The sequence below is a fragment of the Crocodylus siamensis genome, chromosome 6 (genome assembly GCF_052110815.1).
Source record: "Crocodylus siamensis isolate JL-2025a chromosome 6, ASM5211081v1, whole genome shotgun sequence".
NCBI lineage: Eukaryota > Metazoa > Chordata > Crocodylia > Crocodylidae > Crocodylus > Crocodylus siamensis.
This window is the reverse complement of record NC_143400.1, coordinates 48,403,656-48,425,744: the sequence shown is the minus strand read 5'-3', so window position 1 is coordinate 48,425,744 and position 22,089 is coordinate 48,403,656. Positions and strand designations below refer to the sequence as shown.

At 45.5% G+C, this 22,089-nt stretch overlaps 2 protein-coding genes across 2 annotated transcripts; both read left to right on the top strand.

Moving 5' to 3' along the window:
- Window positions 1-3,103: 3,103 nt before the first annotated feature.
- LOC149862738 (olfactory receptor 6A2-like) lies at window positions 3,104-6,929 on the top strand. The gene is made up of 2 exons (XM_090053242.1): window positions 3,104-4,015; window positions 6,909-6,929. The coding sequence occupies exons 1-2, from the start codon at window positions 3,104-3,106 to the stop codon at window positions 6,927-6,929; spliced, it is 933 nt and encodes a 310-aa protein (XP_089909368.1).
- A 9,507-nt stretch (window positions 6,930-16,436) lies between these two features.
- On the top strand, window positions 16,437-17,405 carry LOC149862737 (olfactory receptor 6F1-like). Its single transcript, XM_090054082.1, has one exon. The coding sequence runs from the start codon at window positions 16,437-16,439 to the stop codon at window positions 17,403-17,405; it is 969 nt and encodes a 322-aa protein (XP_089910208.1).
- The last annotated feature ends 4,684 nt before the right edge of the window (window positions 17,406-22,089 follow it).

Genomic DNA, 22,089 nt, shown 5'->3' with positions numbered 1-22,089 from the left:
ACTAGATAGGGGACCGCCAAAGCCAGCCAATACAAGATGCTGACAAGAGGGGTGCATGTCTGAAATCCTCCTCCTTTTCCAGATTATGCCACCCTGAGGCTGAAAGCTGGCTGTGCCTGGCAGCACTGCTTTCAGATACAAAGCACAGCTCTGTGCAGGCAGTCCACCAGACTGAGAGCAAGTGTAGCTGAAGCCACTTTTCCAAGAGCAGGCAAAATATAAGGTCATCTAAGTATAAGGTCAAAGACCGAAAATGCACATCTGAACGGGTGAGTGTCGGTTACAGGACTGGGGAGGGGAGAGGGAGCAATCAAAGATGCTGAATGGCATCAGACACCCACAGATCCTGAAGATACAGGTGGATGCCTACACTCCTTTGGAAGTCCCAGATGCAGCAACATGAAAAAAAGTTTTCATTTCATAGCCATATCCTCTCCATCACAGAATAATGGGTTACGAGCAGAACAGAGGCCGTTATAGCAGACAGAGCTTTCCCAAGTCAGAGCAACAGGACCATTTACCACCCACCAGAGCATGGATTTGTGACACTTCTTCCTGCTGCACTTTTCCCTGCTTCTTCCTCCATTAAGAGCCGTGGCCGGGCAGGTGATGCACTAGGGAGCCACAGGAGTCCAAGGAGCAGAGCTGTCAACTTTGCTGTCACTGCCTGCTGTGTTTGAAGTGTGTTGGCTCCTGGCACAGGTCCTATGGGAAGTATGACACTGGAAATTTGTCAGTACTAAAGTAAAAAACTCTGGAGTGATGAAATCTGGACCCTGTTGAACTCAGTGAGAATTCAGTCATTGATTTGAATAGGACTAGGACTTCGCCCTCTAGGACCACAGGAAGATGAGGAGGAGCTGAAAGTGCCCAGTATTAATCAGTCAGCAAGGAGAACTAGCCTTGTCCTTCACATGCAGTACTGTGGGGACACAGCTCTCCCAGCCTTCGCAACCCCAGTTCTCTGGGATAATTACAGAATCATTGTGTTTACTCTTATCCTACAGCATTTTCATTGTATAACTTTCTTTCATTTTGGCTTTTACTTCCTTGGAAAGGGTTTTCTTCTTGATATTTTTTCCTGATCAATGGTTTGCATCAGGAAAAAGCTATGTTGTTCATCTTCATCTGCCTCGCTCAGGTATGTAATATTATTTTCAATACATCTTTTAATATTCATGACAATACACATTTACAATAGATTTTTTTGCTTGTTTTTGTTCATCCATCCATGCATCCATCCATCCTGTTTACCTACCTACCTATTTAACTTCCTTCCTTTCTCTTTTGCTACTCACTTCCCTTTGTTTATATGCTTATTTCTCTCTTTCTTTTATAAACAAAGAGAAAAGGAGTAATTGCTGGTTATCATCCATTTTCATTTGTCTGACAACTGATCATACAAATCATGCAGTCTCAACTGGTATCCACTGACATACGTAAGAATTATAGAGCTATGCCAATTTACATTGCATAAATAAATATTCCACTCCTTCCTATTCTTGCTCATACATATCTCCATGTCATTTTTTTATCCCTGTCTTCAAAGGGAAAGGATGTTAATGAAAAGAATAAATTAAATGAAAAGAACTTTAATCTGATACTACAGAATTCATTCAGGTGACTGGCTTTTGTTCAGTAGATTGCCTGCCCCCCTCCCTCCTTCTGTCTCTTAGTTTCATTATAAAGCACTTGGCAAAATCAGAAAACTGGACTTCAGGGAGACACAGATAGATCTGGTCTTGCAATCCTTTTTTAACACTAGGAATCATCAATTTAGTGGAAGCCCTCAAGAAAGCCATGCTGAGGCTAGCAGCCTTTCCGATGAATTCCCTAAAAGGGCTTTAGGATGTTGGGCACCAATTCCTTTTCTTTCAGTAGCAACTGGGCACCTGTCAGCTTTGTGCCCTTGAATATGGTCCTCTTGAATAGCTAGGTCCCATTTGAATTAATGCAGCTAAATGATGTCAATGGGCTTTCAAGCACTGTGGCCAGATTCTTTTGGAAAACAAAGACTGATTTTTGACCTAGAGACACCTCTATGGAGCATCTTTTTCAAGAGGTTAGTTCTTAGCACTTTCTGTAGATCAGGCTCCCTTAAAGATTCTCAAGTAGGTCTAATTCCAAATGCCTCAATTTATTGGAAAATGGCTATCCAGCTCCCCTAACTGGCTTTGAAGAGCTCAGATATCCAGCAACAGCCGTTTTGGAAACTGGCAAAAATGCTTAAAGGGATCGTCCTTACTTTCATTTCTCAAAGCTTGAAACAGTTTTCTAATTCATCTGTGAGATGACTCACAATATATTTTCAGTAAAATACTTATCAAAATAGTTCTTAACACACTTCTAGATTTTTTGGCCTTTGTTTGTTTTCCAAGACTCTGGGTCTTAGCAAGCAAAAAGTTTGAAAACCATCTTGATTTCAAAAATCATGAAAAACAGAAAAAATATATCAATAACATTGGCTTTTTTCTTAAGAACGCTTTCAGCCTTATGTAAAATGTTTTTGTTTATATATGCATTTAAGCTTTCAACGTTGTAAATGTATTTGGCACCCAAAGTATAGAGGCGTCCATCTGAAATTACTACTGAAATCAATGAGGATTAGACAACTATGTACCTTCCCCCTTACTGACATTCTGTACTTTTCTAGATTGGCCATCTACATGGTTACCTAAGACCCCCAAAAAGCCACCTCCACATGAGTTGGCATTTTATTCCTTCACACATAGCCTTATGCACATAAATGGCTACATAGGTGCACAGAAATGACTGCCTGCATAACATATTTTGGAGACTTAGAGGACCATGTAGATGACCCAATCTGGTCACCTAAGCATCCAAAAATGAAGAGAAATGCCACCTTAAGTATACATCTATATCTGGAGAAAATTAAATACCTCTGCAAATCTAGCCCATCATTAATAATATCAACATTTAATAATATCTATTATTTCATTTCAACCAGCTCTAGTGACATATGTGTCTTTGCAAATCCCAGGATTTATGCCCAGGCTGCGACTGCTATGGTGACATGTGCTCAGCCTACCAATACCGCTGCCTCTTCTTCAGATTGAATAACAGCAGTGTCAAGATAGCCAGAATGCACCGGGATAACCAGACACATGTGACTGAATTCATTCTAGTGGGTTTCCCCGGCATCTTGGAATTGCAAGTCCTTCTTTTCCTGATGTTCCTGCTAGTCTATATGCTGACAGTGACAGAAAATGCCATAATCATTGTGCTGATCTGGACCAACAACCAGCTCCAGAAACCCATGTACGTCTTCTTGGGCAACCTCTCCTTCCTGGAGATCTGGTATGTCTCAGTCACAGTGCCCAAGATGCTTCTGAGCTTTGTGACACGGAGAAGGATCATCTCCTTCATGGGATGTATGGCCCAGCTCTACTTCTTCCTGGCACTGGCCTGCACTGAATGTGTGCTCCTGGCTGCCATGGCCTATGACCGCTATGTGGCCATTTGCAACCCACTGCGCTATCCAGTGATAATGAGGTGCAGTTCCTGTGTCCGCCTGGCAGCTGGGTCCTGGCTGAGCGGCTTCTTCATCTCCATGTGGAAAGTGTTCTTCATCTCACGCCTAACCTACTGTGGACCCAACATCATCAACCACTTCTTCTGTGATGTCTCACCACTGCTCAATCTGGCCTGCACAGACATGTCACTGGCAGAGCTCATGGACTTCCTTCTGGCTTTGCTCATCCTCCTTGTGCCACTTTCTATCACTGTAGCTTCCTATGTTTGCATCATCTCCACTGTACTGCGCATCCCTTCAGCTAATGGGCGTTACAAGGCCTTCTCCACCTGTGCCTCTCACCTACTGGTGGTCACCATGTTCTATGCTGCCTCCCTATTCATCTATGCCAGGCCACGGGCCATCAGTTCTTTTGACTCCAACAAGCTGGTGTCTGTTGTCTACACAGTTCTGACTCCTCTCATCAACCCAGTCATCTATTGCCTGAGGAACAAGGAGTTCAAATATGCTCTGAGAAAATCAGTACACTGGAAAAAGGTCTTCTCCTAGATATTTCAGCTGGAACTGTTCAATTATTTCCATTATGTAACTCCATATCTCAGGTCAGAGGCATTGCAAACTCATTGAGTGCTCGGGGCTGGGGTGAGAGAGGGTGTGAGGGTATGCTGACCACAGTAGATGCAGGGGGCAGCTTGGGTGATGGGCACCACTCTGCTTGACCCACTTCAGCCCCACTCCCCAAATACACTGTTTGGTGTGGCACTATGCTACTTGCACTCTGTGGACAGGCAAGAAAAGAGCAAGGCTTCCCCTGCCATGAGAAAAACTCCCCACAGGTGGGATTCTGGCACCCCTCACAGTACATGGGGCAAGTGACCTACTGACACCGCCCTACTTATGCTACTGTTTCAGGTAGTAATGAATCCACAAATAAAAATAAAAATTTTGGTGGCCTCAGACAGAAGTGAGCCACTCTACTTAAAGCTATAACACCTTGGACCACAGGCTGTTATTTTCATAAAGGGCCTAAGGGAGTTAGGCACCCAACTCCCATTTTAAATTCAGGCGTATGTTGTAGCAATGAGTTCCAAAAGTCACAATAAATTTCCAGGGCTTGACTTGTACTTTCAGATCAAAGTGAATCCAACCAGGTAATGCACTGGCAATATTTATACTTGGGAGTTCCAGGCTGGCTTTTTTAGAAAGTTCTTGGCTGAACTGTAGGGCTGTGCGAAGCTTTGAACGCCAGTTCGACTCAGAGGAGATTTGGCGGCTGAATCTCCAAATCCGAATTGAATCAGGAGACCAATTAAAACGTCTGAATCAATTCAAAGCTCTCCAAATCAATTCGGAGAGCTTCGGAGATTTGGGCAGTACACTTGCCCACAGCCGCAGGGAGCTGAACCCGGACTTCATGCTGGTAAATAGGATGTGGGAGCAAGGGAGAGGAGGCTAGAGGAGGAGGGAAGGGACCATGGGGGGACCCCTGCCGGACCCTGTCCCCTGCCTGCTCTCCCAGCCCCCCTCAGCTCCCAGCTCTTTTTAAAAAAAAAGCCCCCACTCACTGGCTGCTGCAGCAGCCTTGGGGCTTTTAGGGGGCTTGTGGCAGAGCCCCCAGGCAGCGCAGATCACCCTCCCACCTGCCAGCAGCTGGTGAGCGCAGGACTATTTAAAGAGCCGGAAGCTCAGGCTGGGAGAGCGGATGGAGGATGGGGGCTCATGACAGAGCCCCTACACAGCGTGGGGCAGTGACCAGTGGGGGGAAGCCAGGATTGTTCTGCTGCCTGGCAGCAGCCAGTGAGTGGGGGCTTTTTATTTTTATTAAAGAGCTGGGGCCAGGTGAGGCAGCCATTGACAGGGTTGGGACAGTGGGCAGGGGATGGGGCCAGTTCAAAGATTCAGCCAATTTGACAGCGACCAGATCTCTGAATCAGATTCAGCTGAATCAATTTGTGACAGTGATTTGAATCACTGTCCCCTGAACTGGCCAAATCCAATACTAGCCGCTTCACACAGGCATGCTGAACTGTGCCTTCTGACAACATGTGGGGTGCAGCCTGGCTTTTACATCACTGCATTGAATCCACTTGGGAGATAATAAGGTAGTCGAAGTACAATTCCCAGGATGCATTGTGGCAGATAAGGAAAGGCACAACTTGGTGTCAGATTGATCCAAACCATAATGTCCCACCATTTTGGCAGTGAAATTTATTGGAATTCTTTCTGCCAAGAAAGAAAAATACTATTTACTTGTTGCCCCAGTTGAGGATATAAATAAATGTTAAAATATGTATCAGAATTTCCTGCCAGATAGAAATCTGTTTGTTGCTCACCTATATTTTCAGTCATAGTGAATCCCCCCAGATATACACAGTCTTAGTACAACTGTGAAATTATTCCTCAGAAAGTGGCCTGATGAATGGGCACCATAACTGGTGGTATTCTGCCAGAAATGTCCCAGTAGCTCAACTGAGGACTGTTAATCAAAAATCAGAATCAAAGAAAATGAGGGTTGGAAGGGACCTCAGGGGATCATCTAGTCTAACTCCCTGCTCAAAGCAGGACCAGCCCCAACTAGATCATCCACTCCAAGGCTTTATCTAGCTGGGTCTTTAAAACCTCCAAAGGTGGAGATCCCACCACATCTCTGGGTAACCTGTTCCAGTGCTTCACCACCCTCCTAATGAGAGTTTTTCCTAATATCCAACCTAAACTTCCCTTGTTGCAACTTGAGACTATTGCTCTTTGCTCTGTCATTTGCCACCGCTGAAAGCAGTCCAGCTCCATCCTCTTTGGATCCCCCCTGCAGGGAGTTGAAGGATGCTATTAAATCTCCTCTCAGCCTTCCCTTCTGTAGACTAACCAAGCCCAGTTACCTCAGCCTATCCTTGTGCCCCAACCCTCTAACCATTTTCACTGCCCTCCACTGGACTCTCTCTAACTTGTCCACATCCTTTCTATTGTGGGGGACCCAAAACTGGACACAGTACTCCAGATCTGGCATCACCAGTGCCAAATGGAGCGGAACAATCACTTGCCTCGATCTGCTGGCAACACTCCTACCAATGCAGCCCAGTATAATATACCGTTAGCCTTCTTGGCAACAGGGGCACACTGCTGGCTCATATTCAGCTTATTGTCCATGGTAACCCAAGGTCCTTTTCTGCAGAGCTGCTACTTAGCCAGTGGGTCCCAAACCTGTAGCAGTGCGTAGGATTCTTCCGTGGCTATGAAAATAGGTGCCTGCCTCCAAAAGAAATTCTAAACACTGGGACATGTCTAGAGATGGGCTGAAATAAGGATATGCCTCAAAAAGCTCTTCTGTCTCCCTGGTCTTTACCAACCTACTGTTTTCCTAAATTAGTGTTCTTATCCTCTCTCAATATTTGTTTCACTGAAATGAACAAATCATAAGATAGGGTCTTCATGCTTCTAATTGTCTTAGCAGCCCTTAGAGCACCTTCTCCAATGTGACTTGTTATTTTCCCAAATACGAGATGATCAGAATTTACATGTAGTCTCATCTCTGCTTCATCCAATGGCATTTATGCTTCCTAATCTCTACTGGAAAAATCTTACTTGATACACCCTAAGATTGCATTTGCCTTTTTCATGGCCGCCTCTTATTAATGGCTCACAGTCAATTGCTAATCAACAAATTAAGTCAGGTCTGGTTACTTTGTTACTGTTCTGTTTTTTTCCAAAAGGTGAGTCACAGCTTGCATCAGAAATTCTTGTGGTTGGTCTCTACTTGAGTGCTCAGGATGACCCATATCTTTCTGTATAACATTCAAAACTTTCTCTGTATTAATAACTTTATGTCATCTTCAAACTTTATACGACTCCTCCTTTTTCTGTCAAAGTTACTCATGAAAATATAAGATTGCTTCCGACCATTCTTTGAGGAGCTTCACTAGCAACCTTCATATAGCCCAATAGTTCTACCTTCACGACAACTTGTGGTCATCTTCTGTTTAAATCTCCTGAATGTTTTGGCCAACATCTCTCTGTAGCCAGAATAAACTCAGATTGAAAGACTGGGATAAATCTAACAGCTCAGCTATCCCACTAGCTCTGCAAACCTGCACTGTGTGGGGGGATGGCCATGTTGTGTGGAATTTGTCCCCTTTTGTTTGTATCAAAAGGGGGGGGCATGAGTCCTTCCCCTTTTCCCTTGCTCTTGCCATAAGCTCCCCATCTCTAGCATGAAGATAATCCTTGCCACCAAGCATCAGGAATATCTCCAAAGTCCTTGGAGAGGCTTGGGTGAAAAATGGTCCAGAAATGCCCACGATTGCCATGTTACTAACTAATTCAAAGTTTAACTATTCTTATTAAAATAGAGCTCACAATCCAATATTATTGCGTTTATTTGCTACTGGCCTCCTAACTAAACTACTGTAATGTAATCTGGTCAAGAAACCAGACCACCCTTATTTTGTCATCAAGGTGGACTGATCTGTCTTTGGTGATCCCAAAATGTATTTCATCCCATTTTCCACTTGCTTCCAATGTATCTAATCACCCTTTCCTTAAAAAAAAAAGGTTGCAAAGCCTTGCATAAAATTGAGATCACACTAAATGGCCTGTAATTATTCAACTGACTTTTCTCCCAAACTTACCGGAGGGACCAGAGGGGATTAGGTGAGACCCTGTTCCCCCGAGCACCTCCCAGAGTAACAAGGAATAATGGCCACAAGTTGACAGAGTAGATTCAGACTAGATATCAGGAGGCACTACTTCATGGTCAGGGCGGCTAGGATCTGGAACCTGCTTCCAAGGGAAGTGGTGCTGGCTCCTACCCTGGGGGTCTTCAAAAGGAGGCTTGATAACTACCTTGCTGGGGTCATATGAGCTTAACTGAGTGGGTGTCATATTAGCCCAGTATTCATTCCTGCCCAGGGCAGGGGGTCGGACTTGATCTTAAGGAAGTGATTGTTTGGGCACAGAGAGAGATGATCCCAATGTAGGAGAAAAGAGGGAAAGGGGCCAAGAGGCTTCCTTGGCTGACCAGAGAAATCCAGAGAAGCCTAAGGGCAAAAAGGGGGGCATATAAGCAGTGGAAACAGGGAGAGATTACTAAAGAGGAGTATATCTCCTCAGCTTGCAGTTGTAGGGAGGCAGTTACAAAGGCCAAAGCTACCATGGAGCTGAGGATGGCATCCCAAGTTAAGGATAACAAAAAATTGTTTTCATAGATTTCATAGACATTAGGGCTGGAAGGGACCTCGGGAGATCATCGAGTCCAGCCCCCTGCCCAAAGGGCAGGAAGTCAGCTGGGGTCATAGGATCCCAGCAAGATAAGCATCCAATTTACTCTTGAAGGTGTTCATTGTAGGTGCTTGAACCACCTCCGCTGGCAGACTGTTCCAGACCTTCGGGGCTCAGACAGTAAAGAAATTCTTCCTTATGTCCAGCCTGAAACGGTCTTGCAAGAGTTTGTGACCATTCGACCTCGTCATCCCTTGGGGCGCTCTGGTGAACAGACGTTCCCCCAGATCCTGGTGGTCACCCCTGATAAACTTATAGGTGGCCATCAGATCACCCCTGAGCCTGCGCTTTTCCAGGCTAAAGAGTCCCATGGCTCTCAGCCTGTCATCGTAAGATCTGTTTTCCTGACCTCTGATCATGCGCGTGGCTCTCCTCTGGATTCTCTCAAGCTTCTCCACATCCTTTTTGAATTGTGGAGCCCAAAACTGGACGCAGTACTCCAGCTGCGGCCTCACCAAGGCCGAGTACAAGGGGAGAATGATGTTCCGGGATTTGCTCGAGAAGCATCTATGGATGCACGCCAGCATTTTGGTCGCTTTACTAGCCGCAGCATCGCATTGCAGGCTCGTGTTCATCTTGTGGTCAATGATGACCCCCAAGTCTCTTTCTTCTGTAGTGCTAACCAACGTAGCACTGCCGAGCCTATACGGGTGCTGCAGGTTTTTCCTCCCAAGGTGGAGAACCTTGCATTTTTTGGTGTTAAACACCATCAGGTTCTTGTCCGCCCATTTGCTGAGCTTGTCCAGGTCAGTCTGGATCACCCGCCTATCTTCTGGTGTGGATGCTTTGCCTCAAAGTTTGGTGTCATCAGCGAACTTGGCCAGTCCACTCCTGACTCCAATGTCCACATCGTTAATGAAGATGTTGAACAGTATGGGTCCCAGGACAGAGCCTTGAGGGACCCCACTGGTCACAGGGCACCATGATGAGTGACTGCCATCAATCACAATCCTCTGGGTCCGACCACAAAGCCAATTTCCCAGCCAGCGGATCGTGGTGGAGCCAAGGCCACAACTGGGCAGTTTGGCCAAGAGGTGATCATGGGATACCAGATCAAAAGCTTTTTTGAAGTCAAGATATATGACATCAATCTCTTCTCCCTTGTCCAGGTGATAGGTCACCTGGTCATAGAAGGAAATGAGATTGGTCAAACAAGACCTACCCGCAACAAACCCGTGCTGGCTGTCCCTTAGAAAGTTAGCCTGGGCCAGTCCCTCAAGGATGGCCTCCTTAATAAACTTTTCTAGGATCTTCCCCAGGATTTCAGCTATATAGGGAGTAAAAGGAAGGCCCAGGGCGGTATAGGACCACTACTGAATGGGCAAAAGCAATTGGTGACAGATGGGGGGTGGGGAGGGGGAACAAGGCTGAACTCATCAATGAGTTCTTTGCCTCAGTCTTCCTAAACAAGAGGCAAGACAAGTCTCACAATGGGATTGTAGAGAGACAACAGCAGGGTGCCAGACCACCAAGCATTGACCCCAAGATGGTGCAGAGTCACTTGGAAGGAGTGGATGCATTTAAGTCGGCAAGCCCAGATGAGATCCATCCAAGGGTACTGAAGGCACTGGCTGATGTCATTGCACAGCCACTGGCAAGAATATTTGAGCACTTGTGCTGCATGGGACAGGTCCCAGAGGACTGGAAAAGGGCCAATGTAGTTCCTATTTTCAAGAAGAGAAGGAAGGAGGATCCAGGCAACTACAGGCCAGTCAGACTCACCTCCATCCTTGGTAAAGTCTTTGAAAAGATTATTAAGGCTCATATATGTGAGAGCCCAGCAGGAAAAATTATGCTGAGGGGAAACCAGCATGGGTTCATAGTGGGTAAATCATGCCTGACTAATCTAGTCTCTTTTAATGACCAGGTTACAAAACACATGGACACAGGAATAGGGGTAGACATCGTTTACTTAGACTCCAGGTAGGCCTTCGATACAGTATCCCACCCCATACTGGTGACCAAATTAAGAGGCTGTGACTTGGATAATTACACAGTCTGGTGGGTGGCAAATTGGCTAGAGGGTCGTACCCAGAGAGTGGTGGTGGATGGGTCGGTATCAATCTGTAAGGGAGTGGGCAGTGGGGTCCCGCAGGGCTTGGTCCTTGGACCAATATTTTTCAACGTCTTCTTCTGCAGTGACTTGGATGAGGGAGTGAAGTGTACTCTGTCCGAGTTTGCAGATGATACAAAACTGTGGGGAGAAATGAACGCACCAGAGGGCAGGGAACAACTATAGGCAGACCTGGACAGGTTGGACAAACAGGCAGAAAATAATAGGATGCAATTTAACAAAGAGAAATGCAAAGTGCTGCACCTAAGGAGGAAAAATGTCCAGCACACCTACTGCCTAGGAAATGACCTGCTCAGTAGCACGGAAGTGGAAAGGGATCTCAGAGTCCTAATGGACTCCAAGATGAACATGAGTCATCAGTGTGACAAAAAATCATCAGCAAAGCTAACAGCACTTTATCGTGCATCAGCAGATGCATGACAAACAGAACCAAGGAGGTGATACTTCCCCTCTACTGGGCACTGGTCAGACCACAGTTGGAGTACTGCATGCAGTTTTGGGCACCGCGCTTTAAGAGGGATGTGGATAACCTGGTCCAGAGAAGGGTCACTCGTATCGTTACGGGCTTGCAGGCCAAGCCCTATGAGGAGAGACTAGGGCACCTGGACCTCTTCAGCCTCCGCAAGTGACCTTGTGGCTGCCTATAAATTCATCATGGGGGCACAGAAGGGAATTGGTGAGGCTCTACTCACCAAGATGCCCCTGGGGGTCACAAGAAGTAATGGCCATAAGCTAGCAGAGAGCAGATTTAGACTGGGCATTAGGAGGAACTTCTTCACAGTTAGACTGGCCAAGGTCTGGAATTGACCACCAAGGGAGGTGGTGCTCTCCCCTACCCTGGGGTTTTCAAGAGGAGGTTAGATAGGCATATGGCTGAGGTCATCTGAACCCAGCACTTTCCTGCCTATGCAGGGGGTCAGATTCGATGATCTATTGAGGTCCCTTCTGACCCTAACATCTATGAATCTATAAATATACAAACCCCATTTGCCAGATGGTACCTGGCTGGCCCTCACACCAGTGTCAGTGCAGAGTAACTCACACATTCAGGTTCCCATATATTTACACAGAGCCAGCACAGTGGAACCCAGAGCTGGCAGATCTACCAAGTTAAAAAAGAACAAAAGCAAGAGATTTGTTCCTGACTTACACCAGTGCAATGGAGATCAAAATTCAGCCTGTTGATTTATTATGCTGGCAGTGACAAGGCAGGCAGTGGTTGAATGCAATAGGGAAAATGTACTCCTAGCAGTGGTCCATCCAGAACAATATATGGCCATTGTGGAGACAGAGTCAAACACCCACAATGAGAGTCTCGTTAGCAATTAAGGGATAATTGTACCCTTAATAGAGGTCTTCAAGGCTACCTAATGATACTGAACACTGAGCAGTAGGATTATTGCTCGTCTATATGGACTAAGTCCTTCCAGAAGAACTGAGCCTCCACAGAAGAAGATGCCCTGGAGCCACCACAATTCTCCTCTTCGACCTAGCCACGGTCCATTTTACTAACTGCCAATATAGCAGACAGCACCAGTTGAAAATTTAGTATCATTTTTTGACTGAAAATTAGATTTTTAGTTCATTGGGTTCTTTTTTTTTTTTTTAATTTCAGGGGGGGGGCGTTTCATAGGGACACATAACGCCCCTCCCACCCCACCAAAAAAAAAATGTTCTGAATTCCCACCATATTTCTGAGCACTTTTTGCAGCCAAAACAAATATTCAGGTCTGAGGGGTTTTGGTTTTTTTGGCAAACAGTCCAAAAATTTGGCAAATTCAAGTTTGGAAATGTCTATTGCATCAAACTGTGAAAACCACTCCTTTCTCTGAACTCAGTTTAAATAAAATGTTCCTACTCAAACTTGGCGTTTTAGCATGGGAAGTCCCAAGTGAATCAGGGGTGCTCAGAAAGACAGGCTTTAAGAGATGCCTCGGTATGCTCAGAGACGTCCTGTGGACCCAATACAAATGGGCAAACATTCGCTCTTGCCCTGCAAGTCTGCATGAATTATACTTCATGAAGATGCAAGTTTAGTTGGCATTCAACAGCCCCTGCAGACAGGCTAAGAGGACCACAGGGGTTGCCTGTGTCACATAACGACAGTAAAGGCTCCATTTGGTCCACAACAAACAACTTCCACTATTTCCTAGAGCCCACTGTCCAGCCCAGCTACCCCAATCCTCTGCTGCTCCCAAGTGATTGTTATATGGTAAACCCACCCTTCTTGGTATTAGCACTTTTCCTCATCAGTTCTCCAAGTGCTTTACAAAGAAAGCAAAATTAACATTTTTCTTCTTTCCTAGCAATCTCAGCATCCAGCCTTTGGTCATCTGTGGGGCATTTTTTGGTAGTTACGTGCCTAGAGAAATTCTGTTCCAAGATGCATAGCCCTGCACACATGGACGGCTATGTAGTCACACAGACTGGCAACAAAATGTGAGTGTGAAAGAGGAACACCTCGCCTCTTTTCCCCTAACTGGCTCAGTGATAAGGCACTCCCCTTGGAAGACAGAGCACTGCCCGTTTTATCCAGGGGGAGCTTGAATCTCAGCTTCTCTCATAGCCTAGCACAGCACTAATCATCACACCACAGGTCAGATGTTACCTAGGATCTTTTCTGGTGCTCCTTTTGAAACTGGCCCCTTGGCAGCCACAAGAGGGTGTATGGGAGGTATGTGAGACCAGGCAGGGAGGGAGAAGCTGGGGGGAGGTTGCTTTTTTTTTCCAGTGAGGTGGTTTGTGTCTACATACCAAAGTGGTTGGTAGTGAGGGACCTATGTTCTAGCCTGGGCTCTTGCCTCTCAGTGTGGCAGAAACTTCCTCCCTGCACTATCCTCCATCAATTTTTTCCAATAGCTGTATTAGTGACTCAACTTCAAAAAGGAGCACTGGAGAGGGAAGTGCTCAATGGCTGCTATATGGGATGCTGGTTTGGGCACTGTGAAGTTTGGGGCACCTGTGTTCAAACCCACTGGCTGCATCCAGATGAGCACAGGCATGTGGCACCACACTGCACATGCAGACATTCCCTGCAGTGCAGCAGGGGGGCGGGGCTGACCCCAGGAGATCCCAGGGGCAAAAACCCCACACCGCCCAAAACTGGAGTCTTGCTGCTGGCCAGGCTTCCTGCCATGGCTGCAGCTGGGGGAGGCCTCTAGGACAGGCTGCTGGGGCCAGCACAATTGCTGGCCCCAGCCTCCCCTACCCCACCCGAGGTAACCTGCTACATGCCAGACCACGTGTGGCACAGGCATTCCCCAGGGACAAGGAGCAGCTGCACAAGGTATGCCACTGCTACTTGTCCCTGGGGAAGCAAACATCCCTGCTTGCCTGGATGCCGCCAAAGGGAGTCTAAATTGGAGGGCCTCCTGGTATCAGCACTAGTCATTAAGCTATGGGGAGGAAAGAGAAATACACACACGTGCACATGCACAGCCTTTTCCTGTTCCTTGGTACAAGTCAGGTAGTCAAAAGTTTTGACTAACTCTATATTAAGGCATCTAAGGTTGCTATGTGGCCATAAGGGCCACATACATGGTGTGACCCCTTCTGTACATGTTCAGTGTGTGCAACCACGTAGTTGTACAGTCACCCATGTACCTAGGGTATGCGCCCAGGAATAGAATTCCTTTAGGCAAGAAAGTGCCAAAAATGCCCTGTAAATGGCCACTTAGATATCCAGGGAAGGAAAAGTGTCACCCTAAGCATCATCTTTCCCATTTTACAGATGGGGAAGCAGGCATGTGGTCACCAAGGAAGCCAGGACATTCAAGCTAATAACAGAAACTATGGTAGACCTTGTGGCCTGTGTTTTATCTGGAATGCTCCACTGACAACACAAGCAGCCAAGCAATAGCAGCTCTGCACTTTTCAGTTTCAAACTTTTGCATAAACTTTAACAAATTAATTGTGACAACACCCCATGGATAGAGAGCTAGAACTATTATATGAGCAGAAAAAAAGAACGCTATGTTTATATAATTGATTGGGTTGTGAATGTTTCCCCAGAGATCTTTCTGAGCCTTTGGAGTTATATCCCTAACGTGTTCTGAACATCAGTTGAAACAGTAGGCTCAAACACAGGATCTCTACAGTGTGAAGTTACAACATATCTAGCTCTCAGTTATACTCAGAGAAAACATAGCAGGTTTTAGGTCATAGTAGTGACCAGAGTGATGAATATCTTAAAACTAGCAAAGAAAGAAAGAAAAACATATTTATGCTATCTAGCTGTTGGTGCATTTCCTGCTATAAGTAATAATTATCTTCAGAATAATACCACTTGCATATATTTAAACAGGAACACTCTATCAGTTTGGTTCAATAATACTTTTTTCAAGTGAACATTTGATATGCCATCTCCGTTCTCTGGATAAGCAACACTCCATGAAGGTAAATATTTAATGGTCTTTAGCACTGTAAAACAGCTTTCTTTCTGATTAATGTCTCTCTTCTTCTTTTTCCAATGAGAACCTTTCCAAATGAGCTTTCTTTCATGCTGCCTCTCACATTAGGGAGGAGCTCCAAGAAAACCTCATTATCCTCCTGCCAATAACTCTTTACAAGTCTTCTTTGTTGCGATACCTTAAAAAATTGACACTAGCCAGGTCGCTGGTGTGATGAGACTGCTGCTTATACTGATCAGTGTGTACCATTGCACTGCAAAGTACCATCCTTTTCTTTAATTCCCTCCATCTATTGGCCTCTGTCTTAGACCAATGGTTTTCAAACTTCATAAAGACACAGAACCCTTTCATACCACTTCTTCCACTATGAAACCCTTTCCCCTACCTTAATGACTGACATGGAGCCAGGCAACCCAGCGTGGCAGTAGGGGTGCAACACATCTTGGCCCACTGTAACTTTACCCCAATCTCTTTGCCAAACCCCTTATGACCTCTTGTGGAACCCCACTGTTCTGTAGTACACGCCTTGGAAACCACTGGCTTGGACTGTCAGCTCCGTAGGCAGAGACTGGCATGCTGGTTTGGTGTTAGTGTGATATCCAGCAACACTGGGCTTTGGTCCTTCACTAGGGCTGCTAAACATGGCAACAAAACCACAACATTTCATCCTGGAAAAGAAGTTCAGGTGCTCTTATATTTCTTCATTTTATTTCTCTTTCCTTCTTCAAATCCGGGCCTGTTGTGTTCTACTTTAAGTGCACGCTATTGAGTTTGGTACAGGAACAACTGGGTGAACTTCTGTGCCCGGTGCCATTTAAAATGTCACGCTACAGGATTCAACAGTCTTGTCTAGACCTAAATTGTAGACTTGTTCATAATTGATGACAAGTTTCATATGCCAATGAATCAATTTCCTTACTATTAAGTTTCATAATACTTAATGTAATTTGATTTCTTTTTCCTTCTCTATCTCCTTTTCCTAATTTCAGTTCTGCTGTTGCTGTTTACTACCCCTCTTTGTTTCCCCATCACCATCCTCCTCTATTTCCTTCCCTGTTTTTTCCAATCCTTTCCCCCACTCCCCCATCATCACTCTTACTCTTGCCCATTTCTTTTATCCTCAGGAATTTCTTCTTCTCTCTGTTGCATTTGTATCTCATCACCTCCAGATCTCCAAGAGGCTGAGGGCATGGAAAACACCAATCACAGCATAGTGAAGTATTTTGTCATCCTGGGCTTCCCTGGCACACCACAGTTCCAGACTTTATTGTTTGCATTGATCCTGGCTACCTACCTCCTGACACTGGTTGCCAACCTGGTCATCATCTCAGTGGTCAAGACCTCCCATCACCTGCACCGACCCATGTACTATTTCCTGGGCAGCTTTTCCTTTCTAGAGATATGGTACACCTCTTCCACCGTGCCCAAAATGCTGGAGAACTTCTTGTGTGGCAGAAGCACCATCACTGTGGCCGGCTGTGTGGCCCAGCTGTATCTTTTCTTTGCCCTGGGCTCCACCGAGTGTTTCTTGCTGACCACCATGGCCTACGACCGCTATCTAGCCATCTGTCATCCTCTGCGCTACCCAGCCCTCATGAATGTGCGGGTCTGCACTCAGCTGGTGGGGGCAGCCTGGGTGGGTGGCTTCCTTGCCCCCTTGCTTCCCATCATGCTCATTGCCCAGCTCTCATTCTGTGGCCCCAAGATCCATCATTTCTTCTGTGACGCAGGCCCCTTGTTACGGGTGTCTTGTAGTGATACTTCCCTCAGTGCCACCCTCATCTCAGTGTTGGCTTCATTTGTCATCCTCAGCACCTGCCTCCTCACCATGGTCTCCTATGCCCACATCATTACTACTATCCTGAGCATCCCCTCTGAAACCGGGCGCCGCAAGGCCTTCTCCACCTGCGCCTCTCACCTTATCATAGTGGTGGTTTACTATGGGACAGGTATCATCATGTATGTCCGGCCCATGTCTTCCTTCACCACAGAGCTGGAAAAAGTGGTGTCAGTCTTCTGTGCTGTGGTCACTCCACTCCTCAACCCCCTGATCTACAGCCTAAGGAACAAGGAGGTGAAGGAGGCACTAAGACAGACAGTGAGTAACAGCAAAGTGTTTCTAAAGAGCATAACCACTTTCATTATGGTTTGTTGGTAGGGATGGGGATAGGAAGTGGGTTCTGTGGGTTCATCAGCTAGGGTGTGGTTGATACCTCAGTCTGTCTGTCTATTTACCTATCATTGTCCTTCCTTCCTCCAGTTTTCTTCCTTCCTTTCCTTCCTGTCACCCTATCCAAGAAATAGAACCACATCTTGGTCAAAATCCAGTATGCACTTACATATGTCTGATTTTATTTAGGTGAGTAACCAGTTACCTTCAAAAGAAAACTGCAAGCACAGCTCAGGTCTGTCAGTCTATTCATATGGCTACACCATAATCCAAATGAGTAACTGAAGCTTATGTAATTTAAGCTATTCAAATGGGGTCCACCTATACAAACGGCCATCCCAATTTTTACACTGCACTATGAATCTTTCCCCAATGAGTTACCTTAGATCTTTTTCTTATTTAAATGCATAACCCTGATGGTCTTTCCACTTCAGTGTCATATAATCTATCCCATAATGTTTGTTAAATGGTATTTCATTTAAAAAGTCTACTTATTTGTGTAATTAAACTTTCAAGGCAAAGTTTTCATCTCATTACAATATATCCATGGCCATTTCAGGAGCTTATAGGTCTTGCTTCATATCATGGCCACAGGGTATTTCAAAACAATGGCAGAAATAGTCCTAATACAGACGCAAGGTCACTAGTACTTAATACAAATGATAATCCCCATTAGTTGATAACAATGTAAAGAGAATAACAAGAAGTCCTATCCCAATAAAACACAAGAGAAATCTCTAAAATTAAATTTTAAAAATTCTCCGTCTCCCTTACCAGTAACAATGACCCGAGCAGAACAATGAGTTGATGAAATGTTCATACTTGCGTTATACGGGAGATCAGAATTCATGATCACAGGTCCCTTTGGCCTTAAATTCTGTAAATCAGATTTGCAATTAAGGCACTGATCAGCAAACCACTAAAAGTGTACTTAAGTATGTGTGTACCTGCATTTAATTCAATGGGACTACTTAACACTGTGCATAAGTGACCGGGAAGTGGAAGCGAAGCACAACTCTCACTGACTTTCAGATGTCTTACGGAAAAAGTTTCAAATGGGCTTAAATTAATCCAGGAGCCCAGGTGTTATTGTCAGTGGTGACAAGCACTATGGCTAAATTATCAGAGAGAGAGAAAAGCAACAATTGATTTTTAATGGGCGTTAAGTACCAAACTTGCTTAGATGCTTTTGAAAATTGTACCAAGCATCTACCAGAGATGCCTTTAAAAAAATGCCACGAGAGCTAGATCCTATTCCACTTTCCCTGTCCAAATGCCACAAACCCCATTGTGATCACAGTGTGATCCTATTCCACGTGAGGGTAAACGTGCAAAAATTGTGAAAGTTCATAAATTGTAGCCAGGCAAAAAAAATGGAAAAAGACAAAAAAAGCCACGACTAGTAGGTGCTAAATCAGTGGTTCCCAACCTTAGGGCATGACCCATATCAGGGTCATGGGGGGGTCCACCCCTCCCACCTGCAGGGTTCTCCTGGCGCACAATCTGCACAGCTCTTGTCACCATTGCCCCCCGCGATCCCAGCCCTGCCCAGGCTCTGCTGGCACCACCGGGCATGAGAGTCAGCAGCAGGGGTGGGGGTCACGACCTGGATTTCGAGTTGCAGCAAATAAAGGCTGGGAGTCACTGTGCTAGATAGAGGAGGACAGCCCTTCTCTGTTTTAGCCCAATAGCCTATAGGTTCAGGAAGGATGCCTCAGTTCAAATTTATGACAACTTCAAAGTAACACTGAAACAAATTTTGTGCTGTCCAGTATCCCGTGCTTCAGATTTGTTGACCACTCTTAACAGAAAACAGTGTTTCAGGATATTGAATTTGGTAATGCATACTTCCAAAGCAAAGTGGATCCAACAGCTCACAAATCTCTGACAATAAACACCCAAAAAGGATTATACTGCTATAATCAAATATCCTTTGGTATTATATCTTCTCCTGCCTTCTTTCAGAAAGCTATGGCTGAAGTCTTAAAAGATCTAAAAAGAACATATTTGGATGAGATCCTGGTTACAGGAAAAGATTGAGAGGATGACTTTTGAAAGTTGGACACTATCCTGCAACATCTAAAAGACCGTAACTACAAGTGTGCAGGACTAATGGGAGTTTTTCAGACCCTCCACTGAATACCTTGGTCATGTCATGGATACCATACATTTAAGGAAATGACCAGAGAAAGTACCTTCAAGCACTACAAGAAAATGCTTTATAGTTACATTCCTTCTTGGGGTTATTAATTATTATGGTAAAATTCCTGCCTATTCTGACAACAGTTTTGTTACCTGCAAGCAACTATTGTAAGCAAAACAGAAATGGCACTGAACTAAAGCATGTAAGCATGCATATAAGAAAGCAAAGAAATTGCTGGCATCAACTGATGTTCTTGTATATTTTGATGCCTCCCTTCCATTACAAATCAATTTTCCTATGATCCTAAGAGCCTATGCTATGGAATAGGGGGGGGTCTCAACAATGTTGACAAGTTGTCACATCACCTTTATCCAAGAGGCCACTGAAAGGAAAAGACAATAGAGAAAGGGTTCTAATTTAAACTATATGGACTGTTTACTTGCCAACCCCACAAACACACAAGTAGGGAACTTGGTCTGGTCTCATAATTACACTAATAGAGTGAAATGGGTGCCTGGAGAACTCACTGAATCCATGGTGCCCATTTCATTTATGGCACAAGCCTCTGATGGCACCTTATGGAAATGACATATGGACCAGTGACAACCCATCTATATTCAAGAGTCTGAGGAAGCTCAGGCTGGATATCCTATCCTACCCACTGAGCCTCCTGCAGTCCCACATTTTGATTGTGAGGGTTTACTGGAAGAGGCTGAGTCACCAAACATGATTGATTCCCTGCCACCCTCTGCTTTTGTGGTACAGAACGACAGTCCCGCAACCTCAGCACGTTAATCTAAGAGGGTAAGAAATCTGTGGTGCCTTTAAACTTATCAGTTGTTTCTTAGTGAGTTGCCATAAGGGTCTGAACACTCATATGCAACCCAGGGGTATGTGGTAGGTTACTGGCAACTTGCCATTTGGTGATCTAGCATTCATGTTTCTTTTTGCACTATCATGTTTTCTGTGTTATTATGTACAGAGCTGTCCAACTTCTAAGTGGCCAGAACCTGCACACTGCATAGGCCATACCAGTGGGGTTGCATAACACATTACTGCCCAGAGGAGCCCCAGCTGGCCTCGATAGCCTGGATGGGACTGGCTGCCAGCTACCGACTACCCAAGTACCCTTAGCTGGGTATGCAAGCAGTAGTCCTTGCAGTGCTCTGTGGACTTGAATCAAGACATGTTCCCCTCTGATTAGACCCTGTGCTCCTGATTCCTAGTCTGATATCCCTTGGCTCTGTTTTCCCTGCCTTGTTTGTGCCTGGATCTTTTCCCAGTCTGCATCCTCAGTTTTGTTCATGCCTGCTCCCTCTGCCTTGACCCTCAGCTTGCAACTGCTCTAGCACTGTGCCCCCACGCCCCATGTCCAAGTTGTGCATGTAGCAGTTGTGTGCCACACCAGTGCAAGCCACAACTCCCTCCCACCAGCTGCATGGACCACTGGCAATGTGTGCACAGGACTTATGTCCTCATTCCCCTCCCACCTTGCGTGCATGTGGGCATCCAGGCCCAAAATTCACCTTCCCAGCTCGGAGCACCTCCACTGCACTGTGCTGTAAAGGTGCTCCTGGTTGCAGGCTCCTGTGATGCCATGGGCTGTGTCCCACCATGCTGTCCCACACCACCCCTGGGGCAGAGGGCAGGAATGAGAAGCTGGAGGAAGGTGGGGAGACCAGTCACCAGCCACTGCTGCAGCTGAAGCTAAGGGAGAAGCAGCAGCCAGGTAGGTGCCTGGAGTTACAACAATATAACCTTGGGTCTGCCACTTCCTAGGTGAAGTCCATTACCACTAGCCTCTGTAAACACCATGTACATGCCGTATGGGTGCATGAATGTGTAGTGAAAGTGACTCTTGCCTTAAATATGTTCTTAAACATCCAGCTGCACAAAAGATTTCAATCAAGACAACAAGAGCAGGCAACTATTGATCCTTCTGCATGATGGTATACACCTGAGAAGTCACGCAGGCCTTGACGTGTATGGAGTATGGAAAAGTGGTGGCTGCCCAATCCTTTCATTCCCTCTTCAGACCATTGAGAAAGAATCCATAGGCCAGACTGAGCTCAAGACATTCAGTACCTCAATGGGTGTAATTATATCCACATCTGGAAATTGAACTCAGATTTCCTATGTGGTAGACATGAACTCTACTACTGAACCACAGCAACAGGTAGCAATAGCAACAGCAATAACAACAATGTTGCTGAATTAAAATCTGAAGCAGTTTTGACCATATTAAATATGGTCAATGATATTAAATAAACATGTCCTTAAATAAAGCATGTGCAACCCTTCTGCCAGGCACTGGATGGCAGTAGGAAAGACCAGGTTCACATTGAGGGGTTCACACAAACTTTCTTTACAGACACCAGCCCCCACCTAGACACCTGAGAAATAAATTGTAACAGGGTGTTCTCCACTCACACGCAAACATGCAACCTTAACAGGGTGTATGAATGGGGAAAGGAGATATACACAACTCTAAAGAAAACCTTGAGTTAAATATTAACTGAAACCCCAAGC

Excerpts from the sequence above, each read along its gene's own strand:
- LOC149862738 (XM_090053242.1), top strand. The coding sequence starts at position 3,104 with ATGCACCGGGATAACCAGACACATGTGACTGAATTCATTCTAGTGGGT. Across the intron at positions 4,016-6,908 it reads AATATGCTCTGAGAAAATCA|ATAGGGTCTTCATGCTTCTA; the intron begins GTACACTGGAAA and ends ACAAATCATAAG.
- LOC149862737 (XM_090054082.1), top strand. The coding sequence starts at position 16,437 with ATGGAAAACACCAATCACAGCATAGTGAAGTATTTTGTCATCCTGGGC.